At 36.4% G+C, this 20402-nt stretch overlaps 1 protein-coding gene across 6 annotated transcripts in view; it reads left to right on the forward strand.

Annotated features, from left to right (window-relative positions):
- LOC149774975 (ral GTPase-activating protein subunit beta-like) overlaps nucleotides 1-20402 on the forward strand; it is a 141554-nt gene that overhangs the window by 28989 nt on the left and 92163 nt on the right. For all 6 annotated transcript variants that reach the window (XM_089944594.1, XM_089944590.1, XM_089944592.1 and 3 more), the window contains 4 exons: nucleotides 2338-2601; nucleotides 6927-7076; nucleotides 13916-14125; nucleotides 20169-20401. In XM_089944594.1, the coding sequence (XP_089800720.1) occupies nucleotides 2338-2601; nucleotides 6927-7076; nucleotides 13916-14125; nucleotides 20169-20401 (857 nt within the window). The remainder of the gene's footprint in view (nucleotides 1-2337; nucleotides 2602-6926; nucleotides 7077-13915; nucleotides 14126-20168; nucleotide 20402) is intronic.

Genomic DNA, 20402 nt, shown 5'->3' on the forward strand with positions numbered 1-20402 from the left:
TTGGCAAAACACCAGCAGGAGATTACCATTTGTATGGACTCCAGAATGTATGGTTGGAGAGCTGCCCTGTTGCCCTGCTTCACCATGATCAGATGAGAAATCACTTTATAGCAACATTTTAGAAATTAAGGCTATAATTAATGTCACTTATTTATGGAGAATCAGCATTGAGGAGAAGTTGTTCTTCTAACAGTGGACAATTCTGTGGTTTTACCAACCTCCTCAAATAGGGTGGGTGAGTTAGGAGGCACCAGATCACCTGAATTCTGCAATCTGATATGTGACTAAGAAGGGATTACTGATTGCAGGCAACCAAAAATTGTTCATTTGATCTCTTTTTCCTTCATTGATATGCCAAGATAGTGATGCAAGGTCTGGTCTGCCCTCTCTGCATTATTTGAAACACATGGAGAAAATTTGTTGGGCCAAACATATTTATTTCTTCCGGTACAGGCCAGACAAGAGAATTGAATCAGGTGGCTGCAGATCAGATGAACACTAGATCAAGTTAGGGTCACCACAACCTTCTCAGAAGCATTGATTTACAGCACTTGCTGGATTCACCTGAACATATATTTTGTTTTCATTATCTGTGTAACGATATCACATGCTGCCATGATTCTTTTTGGGCAATTTATCATTTATAGACAACTTGAGTCATATTCCTCTTCAAGGATACCCATGGTAAAGGTTGTTGGTGCATTTTCTCCTTCTCTTGCTTATTCTCTTAGCATTAATGTGATAATGGAACATATTCAACAGAGAATAATTATTTTGTAGTAAAGTACATTTCTCTGAGAATACTTCTGTCACCTTCCTGGAATGCAAGTATCCCAGTTTCTTTCTATTTGTCTCTTTATTACATAGACAGAAAAGACATGATTAATTATACGAGTAACCAAATTGTGGAGTAAAGGAGCAGTAATTTGGAAGAGTTTCTTCCATTTGTTTATTAGTATATCTCATAGGTAGAAAAGACAAATTGTTTGTCTTTGCAGGAGGGCTGGATTTGAGAAGCAGCAGATTTTAGTTCCTAACATTATTTTGACTCTACGTTTTCTCAGAGGAGTTTAATTTACTAACAAATTTACTTTCCTTTATGAAGCCAGCCATGTAAATATAACATGGTTTGATATACATGTAAGAACCCTCAAGTTCAGATTAGAAAAAGCCAAGCTGAAAAATGGTTTTATATTAAAATAATATATGAAATTAATTTTCTGTAGTTAAATTTAGTGGAAAAATTCTGATTAGCTTCATGAAGCAAAATGAAGATATTGAAAATTACAATTTTCTCATTTCTACAGAACTAATATTAGGAAGTGTATACATTTTCCTTGAACTTTGTGCGCATATATAAAGAAAGACTTCCTATCTATAAGACAAAGACTAAATGTATTCAGCTTGAATAGCTCAGAAGCATATTTAGATAATTACATGAAATTTCCCATATTTTCTTCTGTTACTTGGAAATAAGCATATAAATTCTCAAAAATTACAGCTTTTGTGGCAATTTTAATTTCTGAAAACAGAGTCCATATTCTAATTTGGTCGTATGCTGAAAGGTTGTATAAATAATAGACCATAAGTATCAGATGGAAATATTGAAAGAATTGCTGTTGGAATTCGCATGAGGACCAGGAAATTTGAATCAGTGGGTTACATTATTTGTCTTTTGCAAGGCTGTGCTGAACAAGGGACAAATAATGTAACTCAGAGAACGGAATTTCATTGTCTCAGAGCCAACCCCTGCATTGATTATTTTTCTCACCTTTATGCTTATCATTCTGTTTTATGAATAAGTCATATAAATTCATTTAGGTGTACTTCGATCATTTTAATTCTTAATTGTTAATATGCAATAGACATATGTTTAGTGAAGTTGGCATATAAAACTCTCAAGCTTAGAGTTGACAATTCCAAGTATAGCTGACCGCTGAAATTTATTAGTGCAAGCTTTTGATGAGAAGATTGAGATGAGCAACCCAAGATATCCCACTTGAGAAAACTGACCTCAGACAGGACAAGTACGGATTGCAGTTTTATTGGATTTTTAGTCATGTGTGTGAGAATGCTTTGTAATGGTCATTCTTTAAGTTGTTATTTAATATTTTCATTAGACAATTGAGAGAAGCACAGATGCAGTTCTTGCATTTGAAGATTGAAAATAAAATAAACACAGCACAAAGTCATGTACAGAAATTCATGCTGCAGATCCTTTTACAGATGAATATTAGTTTAAACCGGACTTAATTCCTGTCTGTACCTCGGTACAAATACTGAAATAGTTGACAAAACAAGACAGTGTAACATTGACAAATATGGTTTATGTTTCAGCGGAGGAGGATGGTGCCCAGCTGGTTTCTCCTGAAATGTCTGCAGACTGCATCATCCAGAGCTGGTTCCGCTTTCTACACATCCTGCAGAATCCTGTAGACTTAGCAAAATCAACGATTATCAGCCAAACACCCATGTTCCACAAGATGGCACTGGAGAGTCAGGCAGTAATTGACCCCAGTCAATACGAGTGCCTTCAGAAACTGCCCCAGATTTTCTATAAGGCAATGAGAGGAATATCCATCATGGTCAATGCTTTTCTAGGTATGTCAGTAGGTTTTATATTTGTGATGATTTTTTTCAAGGTGTTACTAGTTACAGCAAAGTAACATGGTTATTTAAAAATAAGCATTGAAATAATGTTACATCTTGCTATGTGGGTGGTTTATACAAAATTATATGGAGTATATGTAGAATTTTATTGGCATTTGCAAAGGTCACACCTTTGTCACACCTTTACAAAGGTCACACATTTGTCACACCTTTGCAAAGGGCACACCTTTGTCACACCTTTGCAAAGGTCACACCTTTGTTCATTCGCACAGAGTGAACATTTATGTAATTTCTTTTTAAATCCTAAATTGTACAGGTATTGGATAAAATGTATGATTGCCATTATCCTTGCTGAAAGGAGTCATGCATTTTATTGAATAGATTTCTTAATATGGCAGCAAAGACAAGGTCTACAGTGTTAAAGTCTTACCATATCAACAAGTGATTCGCAAAGCCAAGGCCTATTCTATTTTTCTTGACATGTAATGGCAGAGTGTACTCTTCTGGATGCGACACCAGTCCATTGCAGGTTAACTCTCCTCTAATTCTGGCACCTATTCATACCTAGGTTAACTGGAGCAAGCAGGGCCAAATAACGTGCTTGGGGTAGCTGTACTATATATTTTTTTGTACATAGAATTTAGGCAAAATTAGCAAAATAGTTTTTGCTAAAATTGTATTCTTTAAAGTTTTTTGTATGAATATATATGTACATACCTTGGAACATTTATGTACCCCTTTGAAATGTAACAGTAAGTGGAAATTAATGGTAAATGAACTTAAAACAATGCTGGGTAAGTGCAGAATTAATGAAGAATGAAGAAATAAATCTTGTTAGCCAAATGCACAAGACCAGCAATAAATACTGAACAAAAGACAGCAAATGATAAACCAAAAACAATGATTTAAATTGCAGTTAACACTAATTTCATTTGTATTTGTGTCTTTAAAAAAACATGTGGAATGTTATTTTAATACAGTCCGAATTGAGTAGTATAGTAGCGTAAGAAATGCCTGTCTATGCTTTCATTCTCCTTCAAGCATTAAAAAATCAGCAAATTACATGTATTTCTCTTATCTTGAAATTGTTGCTGTTTCAGAGTACTTGTATTTTAACTGTTGAATGCCATTTTGAACTGAACTCCAATTCCTTTTCGCCATTGAATAATTTCTACTATCCATTTTTATTACAGATGGCATCACTTATTGTATGTTGAAATGTCACTTTCATTCAAATGAAATTGAAAAAATTCAGCTTATAAATATTGAAGTAAATTGTTTGTATTTCATCAGACAGAAAGAATGAAAACATTTTCCAGAAGAATAATCAGACTATAATTTAAAAGTAATATTTCACATCTGCTGATTACAAATGAGTTATCGACTTAGTAAATGTGTTTTTGTCTGAATATTTCCCTTTTGTAGTCTTGCAGATGTTTGAAACTTTTGCAAGTTCGCAAGTGCATTTCCAAACCATTCTTGAACAAACATAAACAAAAATGCAAAACACACAAATATTAGATGACGATATGTAACATGACAATTGATGATTTGGTTGATTGAAATGCAGAACTCAAAGGTAATGCATTTAAAATGCATATTTGGGTTCATTAACATTTTGGGTCTGTGGAATAAAAATGCCAATGCCAATGCCCTGATGGACAGTTCTGAAAGTTTATAACCTGGATACCATATGTACACATTTATAAGACGAGTCCAACTGCAACCTGCACAGACCCAGATATGCCATTGCACAATGCTTCAGTCAATCTGGGTCTTCACAGTTTGCTAGGGTAGTCATTTGAACAAACAACATTGATCTTGATCTGCTGGTACATTACGTGATAGCAGGTCAGGGTCTGTGTTGTTTGCAGTTGGATCTGATTTATAAGCAGGTATATATGGTAGGTATATATGGTAGGTATATGTAGCTACCATATCATAAGCACCATGTTATATAAGGAATGTAATACCAACAAGTGAACAGCTGGACATGTTTTGATACTTCAAATCCTTATCTCAACATCCCATACTTTGGGCAGTGTTTCATATGATGTACCTTTTTACAATACCTCTTGTCATAACTGAACAATCACATTTCATTTTATATCTGTGTTGGCCTAGTGTAGTACGCAAGCACAAATTTTCCTTTGCTGTATAAAACTACCAGCACAAACTTTTATTTTTGCCTATTGCTTATTTACTAATCTGTACAGCCCTAATATGCTAAAATGAAAGATTTTCTGAAATTCGATAAAGCTGAATATTGTTATTTTAAGTTTTTAAGTAACTGGCCAAGGAAGAACTCCAGTTCCAGCCCTTTTGATGCAGAGTCTTCAGCACTTATAATGTGGCTCCACAGGCTTAACTTCAGTGCTGTAGTTTCACAGTTATATTGAAACATCAGTGTAATTATCCTGAAATGTAATTGATGTTCCTTAGCATGCAGTATTAAGTAATTCTTTACAACATGATTTTGGTGTGAAGGGTTGTTAAGCCATGAATGTGGTAGTTGTGTTACGGTAATTATTAAATTATTATATAAGTCCCACCCAGGCTCAATTTTGATTGGAAGTTAAATTAGTGAATAACAGATGTAAAGCTTCAAGCCCCCAGTCCACAATGCCGATGGTTAAATGATTGAATATACCAAAAAAATGAAATTCAACGATTAACAATTTAATGACAATTCAATAGTCAAATGATTAAAATTTCCGAGTACTCTCTTTCCGCTCAACCCTGTAATAGCCTATTGCATCATTTGATTAGTAGTGTGAGATAGCTTTACCCTTGTCCTTGTATTCTACTCATCTGTTTATTCTTCTCTATTATTCCACCAATCAATTCCTTCTTCTCTTCCTCCCAACTTCCTCCAAATTCCTTCTCCTCCTCGACTTCTCTATACTCCTCCTCCTTCTCCACTTTCTCCTCCTCAACTCCTTTTCCTCTTCTCTCCACCGACTAAACTTGTTGACTCTGGCTGCTCTGCTAGTCTCACTTCCATCTCCCCTCTTAGCGACTCAGGACCCAACTGAACCGGAAGTTCTGTCCCCCCAAAAAGCTTCCTGTGAAAACACAAGGATGGTACAATATTTTCCTTAGCCCTCTCATCTCACACTACATCCTGCCTATCATCAGATAATGGCTATTAAATTTCTTCATTCACGCATTCATTCACATCGAAATACTCATACATTCTTGTATGGTAAAACAATGTCGTAATAAAAGCACGGTATCAATTACTTCTCATATATACATCAATAAATTATGTCAAATCAGTACATATTCCTAATCCCATTATACTAAACAATATCACAGCAGTCAGATACATTTCTTTACCTTACAATTCATACAAGGTACACAAATATTCAAATATCCATGCTCTGATATATCCATACATCCATATTAACTAATCTTACACACTTCAACCATTTTCCAAATTTACAATTCAAGCATGTGTAAAGTCTAACATATCACATGAATAAATGCACTAGTTTACTACGAAGTAACCTAATAGCGAATTACAAAATTAATTATGACCACAAGCTATCAACCTACATAATTCTCTACATAATACTCAAGCTCATTTCTCAAATACTCGTGTAAATTAAACACTACAAAGGTAATTCTATGTAATAAACAATCCTATTAATTAAGTATACATACTACACATAATTACAATTACAATGCCGTACTATTCTGCAAAAATTGAGCAAATGATTTACTGACCTTTACGAAGCTTTGTGTTTTCTTAGAATCTCCATAGTTTTACTGCCATATTACTTGGAGTCCCTATATTGTTCAGCAATCTTCCTGGGCAAAACTAAATTTTCGCTTGCTAGTTAGAAGTTATAATTCGGATGAAAAATGTTATCACACCCTCTGTCTCAATTCTGATTGGATGTCGCTTTGACCCGATACAATCAAACTTAGTGGACAGTGTCCTTCTCATTGTCTGTCCACGTGGGGACAGATTTAGAACATGACCAGCTCCTTGCATGTTCCTCTCATCTTGGGACAGAGCTGTAACACATAGGTGGGAAGTCATGCTATCTAACGCCTGTGCTGATTCTAGATGCCAGATCTTCTCTCTCATCACAGTAACCTTGTGTAAGAGATTAACTCTAGCCTGCGGCAATGTTTAGACATCAACCATGGCTTGTAATAATATCTTATATTATACACGACTTACGAACTGGGACTGAGCAAACGTGACAATGATGTATGGAAAAATGTTATACAGGTGTGACTGTCTTGTGTATTATATATGTAACAATTGGTAAACTGCATTTCTGCACCCATATTTTTTTGTCAAGGTATTGCTCAGGATGTCAAGGAAGAAAATTTGCTTACTAACATGAGTTTCCAGCCTTCTCGACAATCAGTTATGGGACCATCCACTCCTCCTGGTCAACGCAAGACTTCGAAGCCAATAGTTGCAATCACCAGCCAACTTTCACAAAAGGGTTAGTGATTTTTGTCTGGCTTATATTAGCACATAGCAAGAGGTGGATATCACTTACTTTCATCACCTTCCTCAACATTCAGAACTTATTTAGACGCTTTTATCTTGCTTTTGAAAAACGGGCAAGACACGGGTATTATTTTCCCAAAGTCATCATTATTGGGGTAAGCCTTTACATTTAGCTTAGCTTTCTGATGCTTTATAGCTATATTCTTAATGCACATCACAGTTAAAAGAAGGTCATGGTAATCTACTTTTCATGCTGTATTGACTTTGCATGGGTTTTTAGAAAATCCCTAAGTGGAGCAGGTGAGACATTGCATTCCATATAATTTTTGTTCTCTGAATCTTATGAAAGTCATATAGAGGGAGGGCATTTCTTAGCATGGTTTATAGATAGGACACAATGTTCTATGGTACGGTTGTGTTTTTAGTATTCTCTACATTTTTATGCATTGGATCTTAATTCTTGTTAAATGGTTATTTATTAGAAATTCATTCTGTTTGCTACTCCAGTTTTAGTTCCAAAGCTCTGTCTATCCTGCCTGGGTCAGATGTGGCAAAAAAATAATTTTGTTGCATCCCATTGTGTAAATCCTACCTTATTGACATGAAATGAGTTGATATATTCATTTATTAGTGAAGGATAGAATCACAAAATGAATGTAGTTGGTTGGAATAGATGCTGAGTCTCAGATGAATGAGAAGGTTAGGGTTAGAATGTCTTGTTAGGACTTTCAGTGCAAAACCAAATGGCATGATATCAGAATTTTTGAGCAGATACATCATCTGACTATATTGTTAGGAGTACATCTGGTACCTTGCAAGTCAAGTCCTTCCAAGTTTAAAAAGAGACACTTAACAAATCTTTGGGTATATTTTAGCAATAAAAGTTATCTGCTTTCCAAGACAGTAATTATGCAAGAGTTGTCTTCCCATTGATAATATCCCATTGTCATTTACCCCATATGTATGTGCCTGGTCAGCACTCTCTTCCAAGCAGCTTTGCAGATAGCTTTCATTTTATGCCTTTTTCACAAGTTTGAGCAATCCTTTGTTTTCTCACCCACCAGCAAGTATACTCCATCAGTTTTCTTGCTTTGTCATATGATAAGCTTTTCACCACCACCTTAATTGCCTGTCCTATGGTCTGTTGTACTGACAGTTCATCTACATGATGTAGGTCATATCAGGTATATGAACATTTATTTCTGGTTATAGGATCATTTGTGTAAATTTCTCTGGCACTTTATCTTAGATTTTGTAGAATCAACTTCACTGGAAGCCAATCATGATGCTTAACTGATTTCACCTGTGTATGCATATTTTGGTTTTTCTTAGTACATGCATCAACAAGAGTGGTCAGAAGAGAGATGGTTAACTGTCATAAGCAGGTAGTTGATCCAGGCTATGAACAGACACAAGAAATGCACACTCAGGAATGTGGATGCCTTCAGCACTGCTGTCAGTGTTGCCACAGTCACCAACTTCCTCATGATCAAAACACTTAGAGTGGAAAGAACAGTGGTTTAGGAAAAGACTCAGCAATCTTTGCATACAGTTAAAGCCTGCCCACATTGCCCACACAGCTAAAGCCTGCCCATTGTCCACATTGCCCACAACGTTAAAGCTTGCCCATTGCCCACACAGTTAAAGCCTGCCATTGCCCACATTGCCCACACAGTTAAAGCTTGCCCATTGCCCACAAAGCTAAAGCCCATTGCCCACATTGCCACATCAGAGCATAAGAGTAATACATGGACTACATGATCTACACCAGTCTGATACAGATGCCCATCTGGACCAGTCCTGGACATTACATCCATCACTATATGTAGTCTATGGTATTTGGTATGGTGATCTTTCTCCTGATAGTTAGTACCAGACTTAAACACTAAATGTCAGGTGGTCCCTGACCATGTCCACTGAAGGGCTGGCATAATCGTGACCTTCATTTTATACCACTTGGACTAGATACAGAGATCCATCTTTCTGGTGTGCCCATTCAGCATCTAGGACCTAGTCATGCCAGATTTGATGAACCAGTCTCACATAGCATCCAGAACTAGATCCATGAAAGCATAAAAACCTGCACCAGACAAGTCCATCACTGATCCCAACTCTATCACAAGAATTGGTTGTAATGACTTCCTACACCAAATTTCAATATTGACAGTTTCCCTAACAACCTGCTTTATCAGATTAGTCGTCACTACTTTTGCAGAAAACTTTGTTATCACCCCAGTTTTCTTATTCTGAAGATGCGTACACACATGTGCCATCTTCCTTCCTTGAGCTAATGATGTTGACTTGACCTTCTGTGTATTATTGATGTCCCCCATCCACTCAGAGTTGAATGCTGGCCTGGGGATTTGTTCCCCTTCTGAGTCTCAGTGAAGCCACTATTCTTGCCATGTACTGTGATTCATGACACCCCATTTGATGATGCTTCTGTCTTAATGGCTGACAGACTTTGACTACCAGATCCAGTGATCACATTTTAAGACTGCCAAATTTTTTATTTGTTTTTGGATGACAAACCAACATATAAAGTAGCAGGCAACCCCATAACTCAAATTAATCACATTTTACACATATAATAATTAATTAAAACAGACATTAGTTGCATGTAATTCATTTTAATTCAATACATGTACAATCATATTAGGAAATTTGACTTTACAAGTGAACCAAAAACTCTTCCATGAGTTAATACCCAGCCATCTTTATTGTCCATGAAAATCTGTATGATCTTAACCCAGAGTGGTTTGAGAGTTTATCACTGAGTGAAAAGATGAAAATATATATGGTAGGGTACATGTTCATTGTGATTTTCCATATAGTTGAAACAACATTGTTGTTCATTAATGAGAGGGAAGGTCAGTTTTGATATTACTAACTGAACCAATTAACCGATCCTGGTTTGTGTGGTCCAATACCAAAACTTATTTCAGTCAGATCACAAATTTAGTTACATTCTAATTACATAAAAATTAATAATAACATGTGAAACACATAAAAATGGATCTGAGTCTGTGTTTGATGATAAGCAAGTCATTATCTCCACTTTAAAAAAATGACATTACTGCATCTCTCATCTTAAACTTCAGATGTGTCTGAAAACATAAGCGCAGTTAATAAAATTAATTTAAAGTAATATCCAAATATTACATGGCATAACAAATTATTTTGGCAAAAATATCTTGGTGTCAAAAAATATTCAGTGTCCAGTAAGAAACAAATCAATGGTATATTAGGTCCCATCCCAGCAGATGAAAGGACTTACCATATCACTGGTTAACCACTGTAAATCAAACAGATGCAATCACAGCTAGCTGCATTGTTCACATGCCTCTCTTTGAAGTAGCCAGGATTCTGCCTCTTTATGTGTGTTCCATCCATATCGGCCTCTTGGGGAAGAAGGTTCTGAAATATATTTTTTATCACAGCAGGAGAAAGGGTACTCTCCTTCTTACCAACAGCTCAACTGTCAACAAAACTTCGGCTTTCCGGTTTAGCATTTTCTAATATGGTGCCCTGGTCAACAATCCACATTCAAGTCTGCAACATCCCAACAGGATGGACTTGCTCTCTTGACAGAAACACTGGTCCACAAAACATGGTTGTTTCATGACTCAATCTTCAGTCCAATCTACACCTGCTGGATTGACCTCAGTTGCTCTTCATTGCAGTATGGTTTTGCTGTATCTGAAAACCTGAGCATTCAGCATTATTTACCCAAATTGGATTGGTCTCAGTGGACATGCCTTTCAACCAACCTCTCTGTTTTCCAAAGTTTTGCACAAAGTGTGTGAATCCATGTGCTGATTGATCTTAATTGCTTCCTTCAAACAAAAAATATCCTGTATCAACAATTTCAGTCTAGTGGCAGAGATTCACATGGCAGTCCTGAATTGTCACCTGCTGAAATAACTGGGCACTTGGTTCTAATCTGAACTGATATGATGTACCTACTTGTCTGGCCCATATCAAATAAGTCCTCAGAAGAAAACATTTCTTCAAAAAAGAGGTTAACAGAATTATGCAGCCAGGAAGATCCACCACATTGAAAATAGAGTTTTCTCCTACTGATGTGATAAGGGATATACCACTTTGGTGGCCACTGGTTAGAGCATCTTTTAAAAATGGCACTTGCAGCTGCCCTGCCTGACACTCAGCATTAAAAGGTTAGTGTTAGGACTAGTCGGCTTGATGTCAGGATAATGTGACTGGATGGGAGATGATGCAGCATGATGCCCCAGTAGCAGACATCACTATAAACCATCACACTGCAGACATCATAGCGATATGACTGATTTTTTTTAAAGCTATGTTAAAAAATCCCCCAAACACAAATGCAGATCTTTTCCTTATAAACATCTTTGCCACAAATAGCTAACTTCCTCCTGTTTTAGAGAAGTTAGCTCCAGTCACAATCAAGGGCTGCCATTCCACAAGCCAAACAAATTTCATCATCATGGAAGAGAAGAAATGGGCCAAAACAAAGATCTCATGGACCATCTAGCCATTGTTGACTTGTCTTGACAAGAAGCATTGACCTGTGTACAAATTGGAACCTACCATTGGTTAAGACATGGTTGAACAAGTCACCCTTTCAAGCACTGTTACACCCTGTAAAGACCATGCATATCTGCTTGAGTAGTAACTAACAGTTAACAAGATTTGGTGCTAGTCCCCTCTATCTAAGGGAATACCATTCTCATCTGACTTTTATCTCAACAATCAGTAAACTTTTAAACATGTTTTGCCACAACAGGACAGAAGATATGTTGAATGTTTTTTTTTTCTCTTTTGGGAAAACTGGAGTTGTTACATAATTGATGAATTCCAAATGTATTATGATCAAGTATGTATTATTGTAGAAATATTTTTTTAACTTAAAAAACTGGTTTCAGTATGATGGCATATTTATCCCCCAGCATGAATGAAGCAATATTGTCAACCCCTCTTTCTGAATGTCCATCCATCTGGTCATCTATCCATAACATTATCTCCTAGGTGGAAATTTTGAAGATAGGTTGCCTATTTTGGCCACAATCTTTGAGAGGGCTATGATATTTGGGTCTCTGCCTTAGATCGATGGGAAGGGGTCAGATGTCAGATATACAGAAAACTGCAATTACAGTAACACTTTTCTGTTATTTTACCCAACTTTTTACATGGTTTCATAGAAGGTGAACATATAGTATATTTACTAATTTATTTTCTGTTATTATTCTTGGGTCACAGTTTTGACAGGAAATGGTAGTGGGGATAAGAAGACATGTAATAAAAAGTGTGCAGATTTGCTTTGGAAATAAGACTGCTACATGTCTGCAGCATGATGCCTCAGTGCTAGACATCACTATAAACTGCCACACTGCAGACACTGTAGCAATATGACTGACAAATTGTTTAAGCTATGTTAAAAATTCAAAACACAAAAGCACACACATTGCTTGGGAAATAGCTCATGTTAATTATTATACATTGTGACCCCGTTATAGCACACTCCGTTATAACACAAATTTGGATATAACATGTTTGTGGTGTTGCTCCCTACATTTTATATACATGCATTGTTCTCATACATGCAAAAACAATCTTTCTTAAAAGTACGAAAAAGCTTAAAAGTTTATTATCATTTTTGGGAAGAGATCACATATGAATATTACAAGGTGATCGTGGTGTGGCTTCTGAAATTTTATATATATTTTTCTCGTACATGAAATATAGTTTTTTCTTCTTAAAAGTAGGAAAAATAACTTAAAGTTCATTTTGGGATCGCTTATGCTTCACCAACATCACAAACTGATTTTTTTTTTCCTTATTGGTGGCAAAACATACCATCTGCCTATTTTTTACTGGTGACTTTGTTGGCTGTTTACTTGTATTTAGAACCATTGGTTTGGTGTGGAGAAATTCAGAGGCTTCATGAAAGGAAGCCGCAACTTTACATAAAATGCACTGAAATTTATCTATTCTTACATAAACGAATTCTTTGTCCATATTGACAAACCATTTTAACAGTGCATTGTTATATCATAATCCACTTATGTTGACATCTAGCATGAATACTGTATGTTGTGAGATATCCGCTTTTTTTGTTGTTGACATTTCTGGTATCAACTGGACATGGCATTATCTCATAATCTATATTTTGTCGGATTTTCAGCAGCTCACTAGTAATTAATATATTTACATTGACTGACATTTGTATGTAGATGGTAAGTAAAATTCCTCTTCTTATCACTCAGAATTAAATCCTTCAGAACACTCACATTTTCTGTAGTAATCCCTGTCATCAGACCAGAACAGCTGCATCTCAATTGTCCGTTGACCCTTTGATTCATTTCTGATGCATGCGTGGAAGGCAATATCACTCTTCTATCACAAATGTAAAAAAAACCACAAGAAAACAACATCTTACTTGTTGATCTATTCAGTAGGCTGGGGTTAACAGTGACTACATTTGACAAAATGACGGCCATTCCTTTTTTAAAAATGTACCCAGATAAAATAGTTTGCTGAAAATTTCAAAGAAAACAGATAAAACTGGAGTTCAAGTTTTCTTTTCCTTGGAAGATGTAAGCCTAATAGTTTATGAAATTTCATTCTTTCATTCATTTCATTCTTTAATAGATTTCGATATGTACTCACTTATAAGTAGAGTCAAACTGCAAGCTGCGCAGACCCAGATCTTCCATTATATAATGCACTGGCAGATTGGTCTCTACAGTTTTTGTTTTTTTATAAGTAGTCAGCAGAACAAACATGACTGTGATCTGCCAGTACATAATCTGCCAGCATATTGAAAAATAAAATGTATTTCTCTTTTAGGGAGCAAGACATCTAGCTCAAGCGTCAGTACCAAGACCTCATCCACTGCTCCAGTCCCACAGTGTCTACCAGGACTTCTGTCCCTTGACAGTCGTCTCCCTTTAGCACCCAGACGACCAAAGTGCAACAGTATTCTCCATCTGTTTGGAGCCTGGCTTTTTGATGCTGCTTTTGCAGGAGTCAAGCTTCATCAGGCTCACACAGCGGATTGTAAGTGGTTTACTCATGAGAACATCAAAATCATGCAGGGGCTTGTCAATATGTTAAGTACAGTAGTTAAGGAATGTAAATGTACTTACTGACCAGCCCAGCCAGTTCAGACTTTTCAGTGTAGTGATATGTGCATCTGACTTTGTTGGGTGAAATAGTGGCAAGTTTTCTTTCATTTTCCATTTACATACCAGCAGTGACCTACTGTTAATCAAAGGTTACACTAGAGATATCTGAAAGTATGTATTAATTTTTTTATTTTTGGTACAACTTTTTTATTTTTTATTATTTATTTTAATAAATGTACATCATGTATAGATTTACATGTTGTAATTCAAATAACATGCCATGAGAAATTGATTGAAGTATTTGCCTACACTCCCAGTAGTTTGTAACAGATCCCACCCCAATGATTTTAAACACATAAACCAACAAGGATATAACAAGTGCACAGAACTATCAAGCTAGAGCCATTATTTTCATGAACTTTTTCATTTCTAACCTGATTGTTGTTGGGGTGCCCCTAACACCGTCAACTTATTTGTGTTTCTGCACAAACAGAAGTTGTTGATGCAAACAACTGGACTGCTCACTATCCTTTTCTGGTTCCTAGAACAGTCCAAATTTAATAAAAACTGAGTTTTATGCATCCAATTTTTGCAATGTCTAGCTTTAGTATTTCAGTTTTTTTAAATTGAGCAAAGTACAAAGGTGTTATGCTTATAAACATGTGTTCAAAGGATGTAACTACCAATGGAAGTTTTTGAAGATGGCAAACTACATCACATCTTTTGTCAAAAAAAAAATAGATTTGCTCATGCAAATATGGCAAACAGGTTAGTAAAGACGGTCTCATTTGGTTTGAAATGCGAATAAAATGACAGTGTTAGAGACCACAAAAGTTGTGTGCATTTCTTATATCCTTAATACTGTAAGTTTCTTTTAGTTGGTGAGGGGTACAAATGGTTGGGGAGGGAGGTGACAGGGGAATACTGTGGTAACAGAACCAAGAAAACTTAAAAGCAGAAGGATAATGATTCAATTTTCAAGGCAGAATGTATATTTTGACATGTAATCCACTTTATATCGCAAGCAGGGTATATATAACCTGTGAAAATATTGATTAATAATGAAGACTTATTCCAATCAATTGATTATTGTTAAAAAATGGAATGAGGAAAAATAAAAGAACAGAAGAGAAAGAAAAGAGGAAAGAAGAAGAGGTAGAAGAAATAAAAGAAAGGAAGGACAGTCATTTATCTGTGTGCTATAACTTCAAGTCATTTGCCACAGTTATAACGTTCAGAATAGTTAATGTTTGCAAGAAAGAATTATGACCATCATTATGACCATTTATTTATTAGTTATGTAAAGATTACCAGTGGTTTTTTTTAAAAAAATGATTTGGTTGTAAAAATTTTTTACTAGAACTAGTATTTCTTCTTAGGTATGTTACTTAATCATTATACAGCTGTGTTGCAAATCAAGTCCACCCAAACTTGTTTGCAGCAAAAAAAGTGCTTACTGATGTTTGCCCACTATGGTGAAAGTCAGATAAGAGTGCTGTCTTCCTGGGTAAGGGGAATGGTGCCGGATTCTGTCTATACTTCAGTTATTACTTCCCCTCATGCTAGGAAGCATGCATTTTAAAAAAAAACATTGTGCAAAATACAATCATTTGTACTGTCACATCATTTGAGCAATTGAATTTAGTTTTCTAATAACAGGGAAGTAAACTCCAGCAATATTTCTATATATCTGTCACTCTACTTCAATCATAGATGAGGCATTTCACTTGATTTGTTTAACTTCATTGTACAATATTCATGTCATGCCATTTTAATTACCTGCCCTAAAGTTTGTGGTATTTAGGTTCCTTTACTCTACTCTGTCAAGTACTTGTCTATTATTACACACCATAAGTTGTCCATTATTACACACCATAAGGTAGGGACCACAGGCGGAATAGTGGTCTCAGGTGCTTGCCTTTACAGATCATTCACCTTTGTCCAGATGAATAAGAATCTTAGCTAAACTAATGTGGACATGTGAGAAAGCTTGGCAACCTGGTACAAAAGTGCACAACATTGCAGTCTTTCCTAGGTCATACTTCAGCCATTTATATTCATTTGCCCAGCAATTTTAGTAGTATCTTCTCTTGACCATATTTGTAATTGTGTTGCCTCTTGTTATCATCTAATTTTTTGCCATTTCAGAGGAGACACTCTGCAAATTTTAAAACACACTGTCCAGTAAAATTCTAGATTATTCGAGTTGGCAATTTTATTAATGAAATTAGTGCCTGGAGCCCGTACACCATTCTAATTCCCTGTGCTTGAAGACTGTTTTGACGATAATCACACCAGCTTACTGGAGGAGTGGTTTAAAACTATTTCCATTTGCACCATGAGCATTTATTGTATATTGACATATGCAGGATGTTGGTAGATACTAAGTGTACACAATAAACAGGTCAGTTAACCATTACAGTGAATGCCAACTCACATTTTATTTGATTTCACCAACACAAGGCCACTTGTTATGATAAAAACCTGCAGTAGTCTTCACTTCATTGCTACAGTCTTCCAAAGAGACACATTCAGAGCCAACAATCTGCATGCAACTCAAAAAATGTGTGATAGTGATTATTCAAAACATATTCACCATTATTTTGCTCCAGACTTACAGAACTTTGGTTTGGAACGGTGATGCTGAGACTGGTTTTCTATGCCATTCATGAGGGAAATTTTGCAGTTTGCACAGTTCCATATTCCAATCCACAAGTCTACCAGGAAATTCACATTTAAGAAAATGGTATACCAATTGAGGGCATTCAGTTTTGGCGTGAACATCAGCTCCAGGGTTTTCATAGGAAGTATGGACAGAGTGATGTTACACTTCAGAGAGACATGTGACTTCCAACTATGGAGTCCATGTGTTACAAAGCACAATGTGGGTTATATTCTAGATCAAGAAATGAAAACCCATGTTTCATTTGTGCTCCACTTTGGATTCCTTGTCAACAAAGGACAAATCTTATATTGTCCCATCTTAACTTTTTATCCACTAGGGTACTGAGTTCAAAACACATGTTAACAGTCTGACTTTCTTACAAATGTGCATTGAAAATTATCTTCACTGTGTCTTCTTTTCTCTCAGTCAAATTTCAGTTACGGATCACTGCCATCTCACCTCAGTCTGTGTGGGTTTGAGTCTTGGGCTCGGCCAAAGTGGGTACATGAAAAAGCTTGTCAGTAGCTTCTTGTGGGTTGTGGTTCTTTCTTTGGTTTCCTCAGCTTCTTCCTCCACCATTTATACTGGTTACCTTTTATAGCCTATCTTGTGCTGAAAAATGGCAATAAACCTCAAACAACAATAACAACAACAATTGATTTTCATGTCCCAGTGCAACTGCAGCTTTGACACTGGATCATGCACTGTCTTTAGTAGAATACATGTGGTCCCATCTCAGCAAGTGAGAGAACGTTACCTGATAGCAGCAGACATTCCCTTGCAGATTCAGCATTGGATTGCAATCTGCATGGATGTAAGCATGGAAGGAGACACTGTCTGGATAGGGACAACTCTTTTGTGGGTAAATTACAGATCTATGCATTTTTGTTTGGGATTTTCTCAAAACATGTCACAAATCTTCATCCAAGTCTGACACATTCCAGGTCGATTCAGTCTCCTATTTGACTTGCTTTCTCAACAGAATTATTTACTTCAAAGAAGGACCATCCAGTGACCTAGTGGTTAGAGCATTATTGCCTCAGATGTGGGAATTCATGGGTCCAAACCATAGCCAAATCATACCAAAGACTTACAAAAATAGGACAAACACCTGCCTCATTAGATGCTCAGCATTAAGAGGTTAGTGTTAGGACTGATCGACCTGGTGTCAGGATAATGTGACTGGATGGGACATAATGCTACATGTCTGCAGCACAATGACCCAGTCATAGACATCACAATAAGCTGTCACACTGCAGATTTCGTAGCAATGTCTGAAAATATAATAAAGCTACTTAAAAAATCCATATCACACACACACTTCAAAGAGGACAATATGTTCACCACTCAGTATCCAGGCAAATCTTCACCCACTGGTGTTAACAACTCATGATGGATCTCTTTGCAACAACATGGAATACAAAGCTGCTCACATTTATTTCCCCAGTCTCAGAAACTATGGACATTCGATGCTCTGTCCATGAACTGGAAATGTCTGGATGTATATGTCTACACTCCAATTCTTTTGATCCTCAAAGTCTTGCAGAAATTAAGGGAACTGGAAAGATACCTGCTTCAGATTGCTTCCCTCAAGTGGTGTAATCAGGAATAAATAATTTGTTGAACTTGGCAGTTAAAAGTACAGTGGACAGAAATGCTTGAGCAAGAAGGCTCACCACTTTGAAAGCATATAAAGGGAAATTGAAAGTGTTCTTCCTGTGGTGCAAGCAGATGCATATTACTCTGGAAAAACTTTGATACCAAGAAGTTGCTAACTTTCACCTTTGACTCCTTTAATAGAAGTTAGCCTCTGTCGCTGTCAAAGTCTACCATTCCATCATCTCATACATGTTTTGAGATCATGGAAGTGAGGATATAGGTCAAAACATAGACCTCTCCAACCTTCAGGTGAACTTTGATTTGTCTCAACCAAAGGCTTTGGCCCTGTGTCCAAAATGGAATCTGTCATGGTTTCTGACATAGTCTTTTGAACCTATATCTGGATTCTTCACAACTCACCTTTCATACTAAACCCATTTCCTTCATGATCTAGCTACAGCAGGAAGAATCAGTGAGATATACGCCTTGCCAATCAAGCTGATATATCTGCACTTCCTTTATAATGGGTGGGGTCCCAAGTGGCCGAGTGGTCTAAAGCGCTCTCCATTATAGATTACTGCCATCTCACCTCTGTCTGCGTGCACTTCAACTTCACTTATGATGGCTCCTGTTAACGAGAATCAGTCCTTTGTTGTAAAACATTTCGTTGTTGGAAACATTGCCTAAAGGGCATCATCAGAACCCCATAAGAGTATTGAAGTGATAACCTGAAGTGATCCATGTCTGAGAGAAGTTGTTTATTTCTAGCTTTGAATGAATGAATGGATGTCGCAACTATTGCTTTATTTTCATGGATGTGATGATTATTCACTCTGCATATTGTGCTAATCCTAGAATGTTCATTGAGACCAGGTGACCACTATATAAACATAACCATTCTGACAGGTTTAACTGTATTAATAAGATCAAATTTGTGATTGTGACTGCTGATTACAATAGAGGTATTACCTTTAGTTGTTGTCAGTCCAATCCATGACTTTCACACCTGATTAACAGCACAAATTTAGAATCACGGGCCAGAACACTCTAAATTTTGGGAGAAAAAAAATTAATTCACCATGATAATACAATTAACTGAAGCCATTTCTTTTTTTTGAAAATCAATTTGCACAATGCATGGATGGCCATAGATTAGCAGATTCGTATACGGTCTGTGTGAAATGGAGCTGGGTGTTTAAAGAGACTTTAAAGACTTCCTGTGTGTGAGTAAGATAATGCTTTTGTTCAAATTTATGAACTCCAAGTCAAGTAAAGATTTTATTTTTCAGTAACTTACATATATTTCACACTATTTTTCTGGTTTAAATATCCCAATTGTGCCCATTTTCCCATTTTTTAAAAATATTTAGCAGCCTTTCTGTATTCCCTGTTTTTTGGCAAATGGTTGCTGGAAACATGGAAGTTGGTGTATATACATGTATGTGGTCAGCTTTGGTTGTATCAGAAAGTACACTCATCCCACATTCACAGGAGCACTTTTGAACCAGTTTATATGCAGATAACAGTTTATGAAGAAGAAAAAAAATTAATGCATGACATAATTTTCAGTGCTGGTTTAATTACATACACATAAAGTTTCTTGTTTATGAGTAAAAGTCAGAATAAAGCTCAGTTATAATAGGAACAGACAGACTAAATGTTAATTTACTCATATGTTTAAGTTACAGAAAATTCACATTAAACTTTCCAGCCAAGTCCCATAGGCGCTCAACTTCCATGACAGATTCCCGCCCCTCATCCCTTCATGATATTGAGACTGAAAGGAATCATAAAGCTGACAACACATGTGAGGCAGGTAGAGCAGAGGCTTGTGGGATACTGTGTCGAATCTTTTGTGCCCACAAAACTGGAGAGAAAATACTACCAGTCTACTACTCACGATTCTACATTGCCCTATATTATGGACTCCAGAGTGATGAGCAGG

The sequence above is a fragment of the Sinohyriopsis cumingii genome, unplaced genomic scaffold (assembly GCF_028554795.1).
Source record: "Sinohyriopsis cumingii isolate HCF-2022 unplaced genomic scaffold, ASM2855479v2 utg000059l, whole genome shotgun sequence".
NCBI lineage: Eukaryota > Metazoa > Mollusca > Bivalvia > Unionida > Unionidae > Sinohyriopsis > Sinohyriopsis cumingii.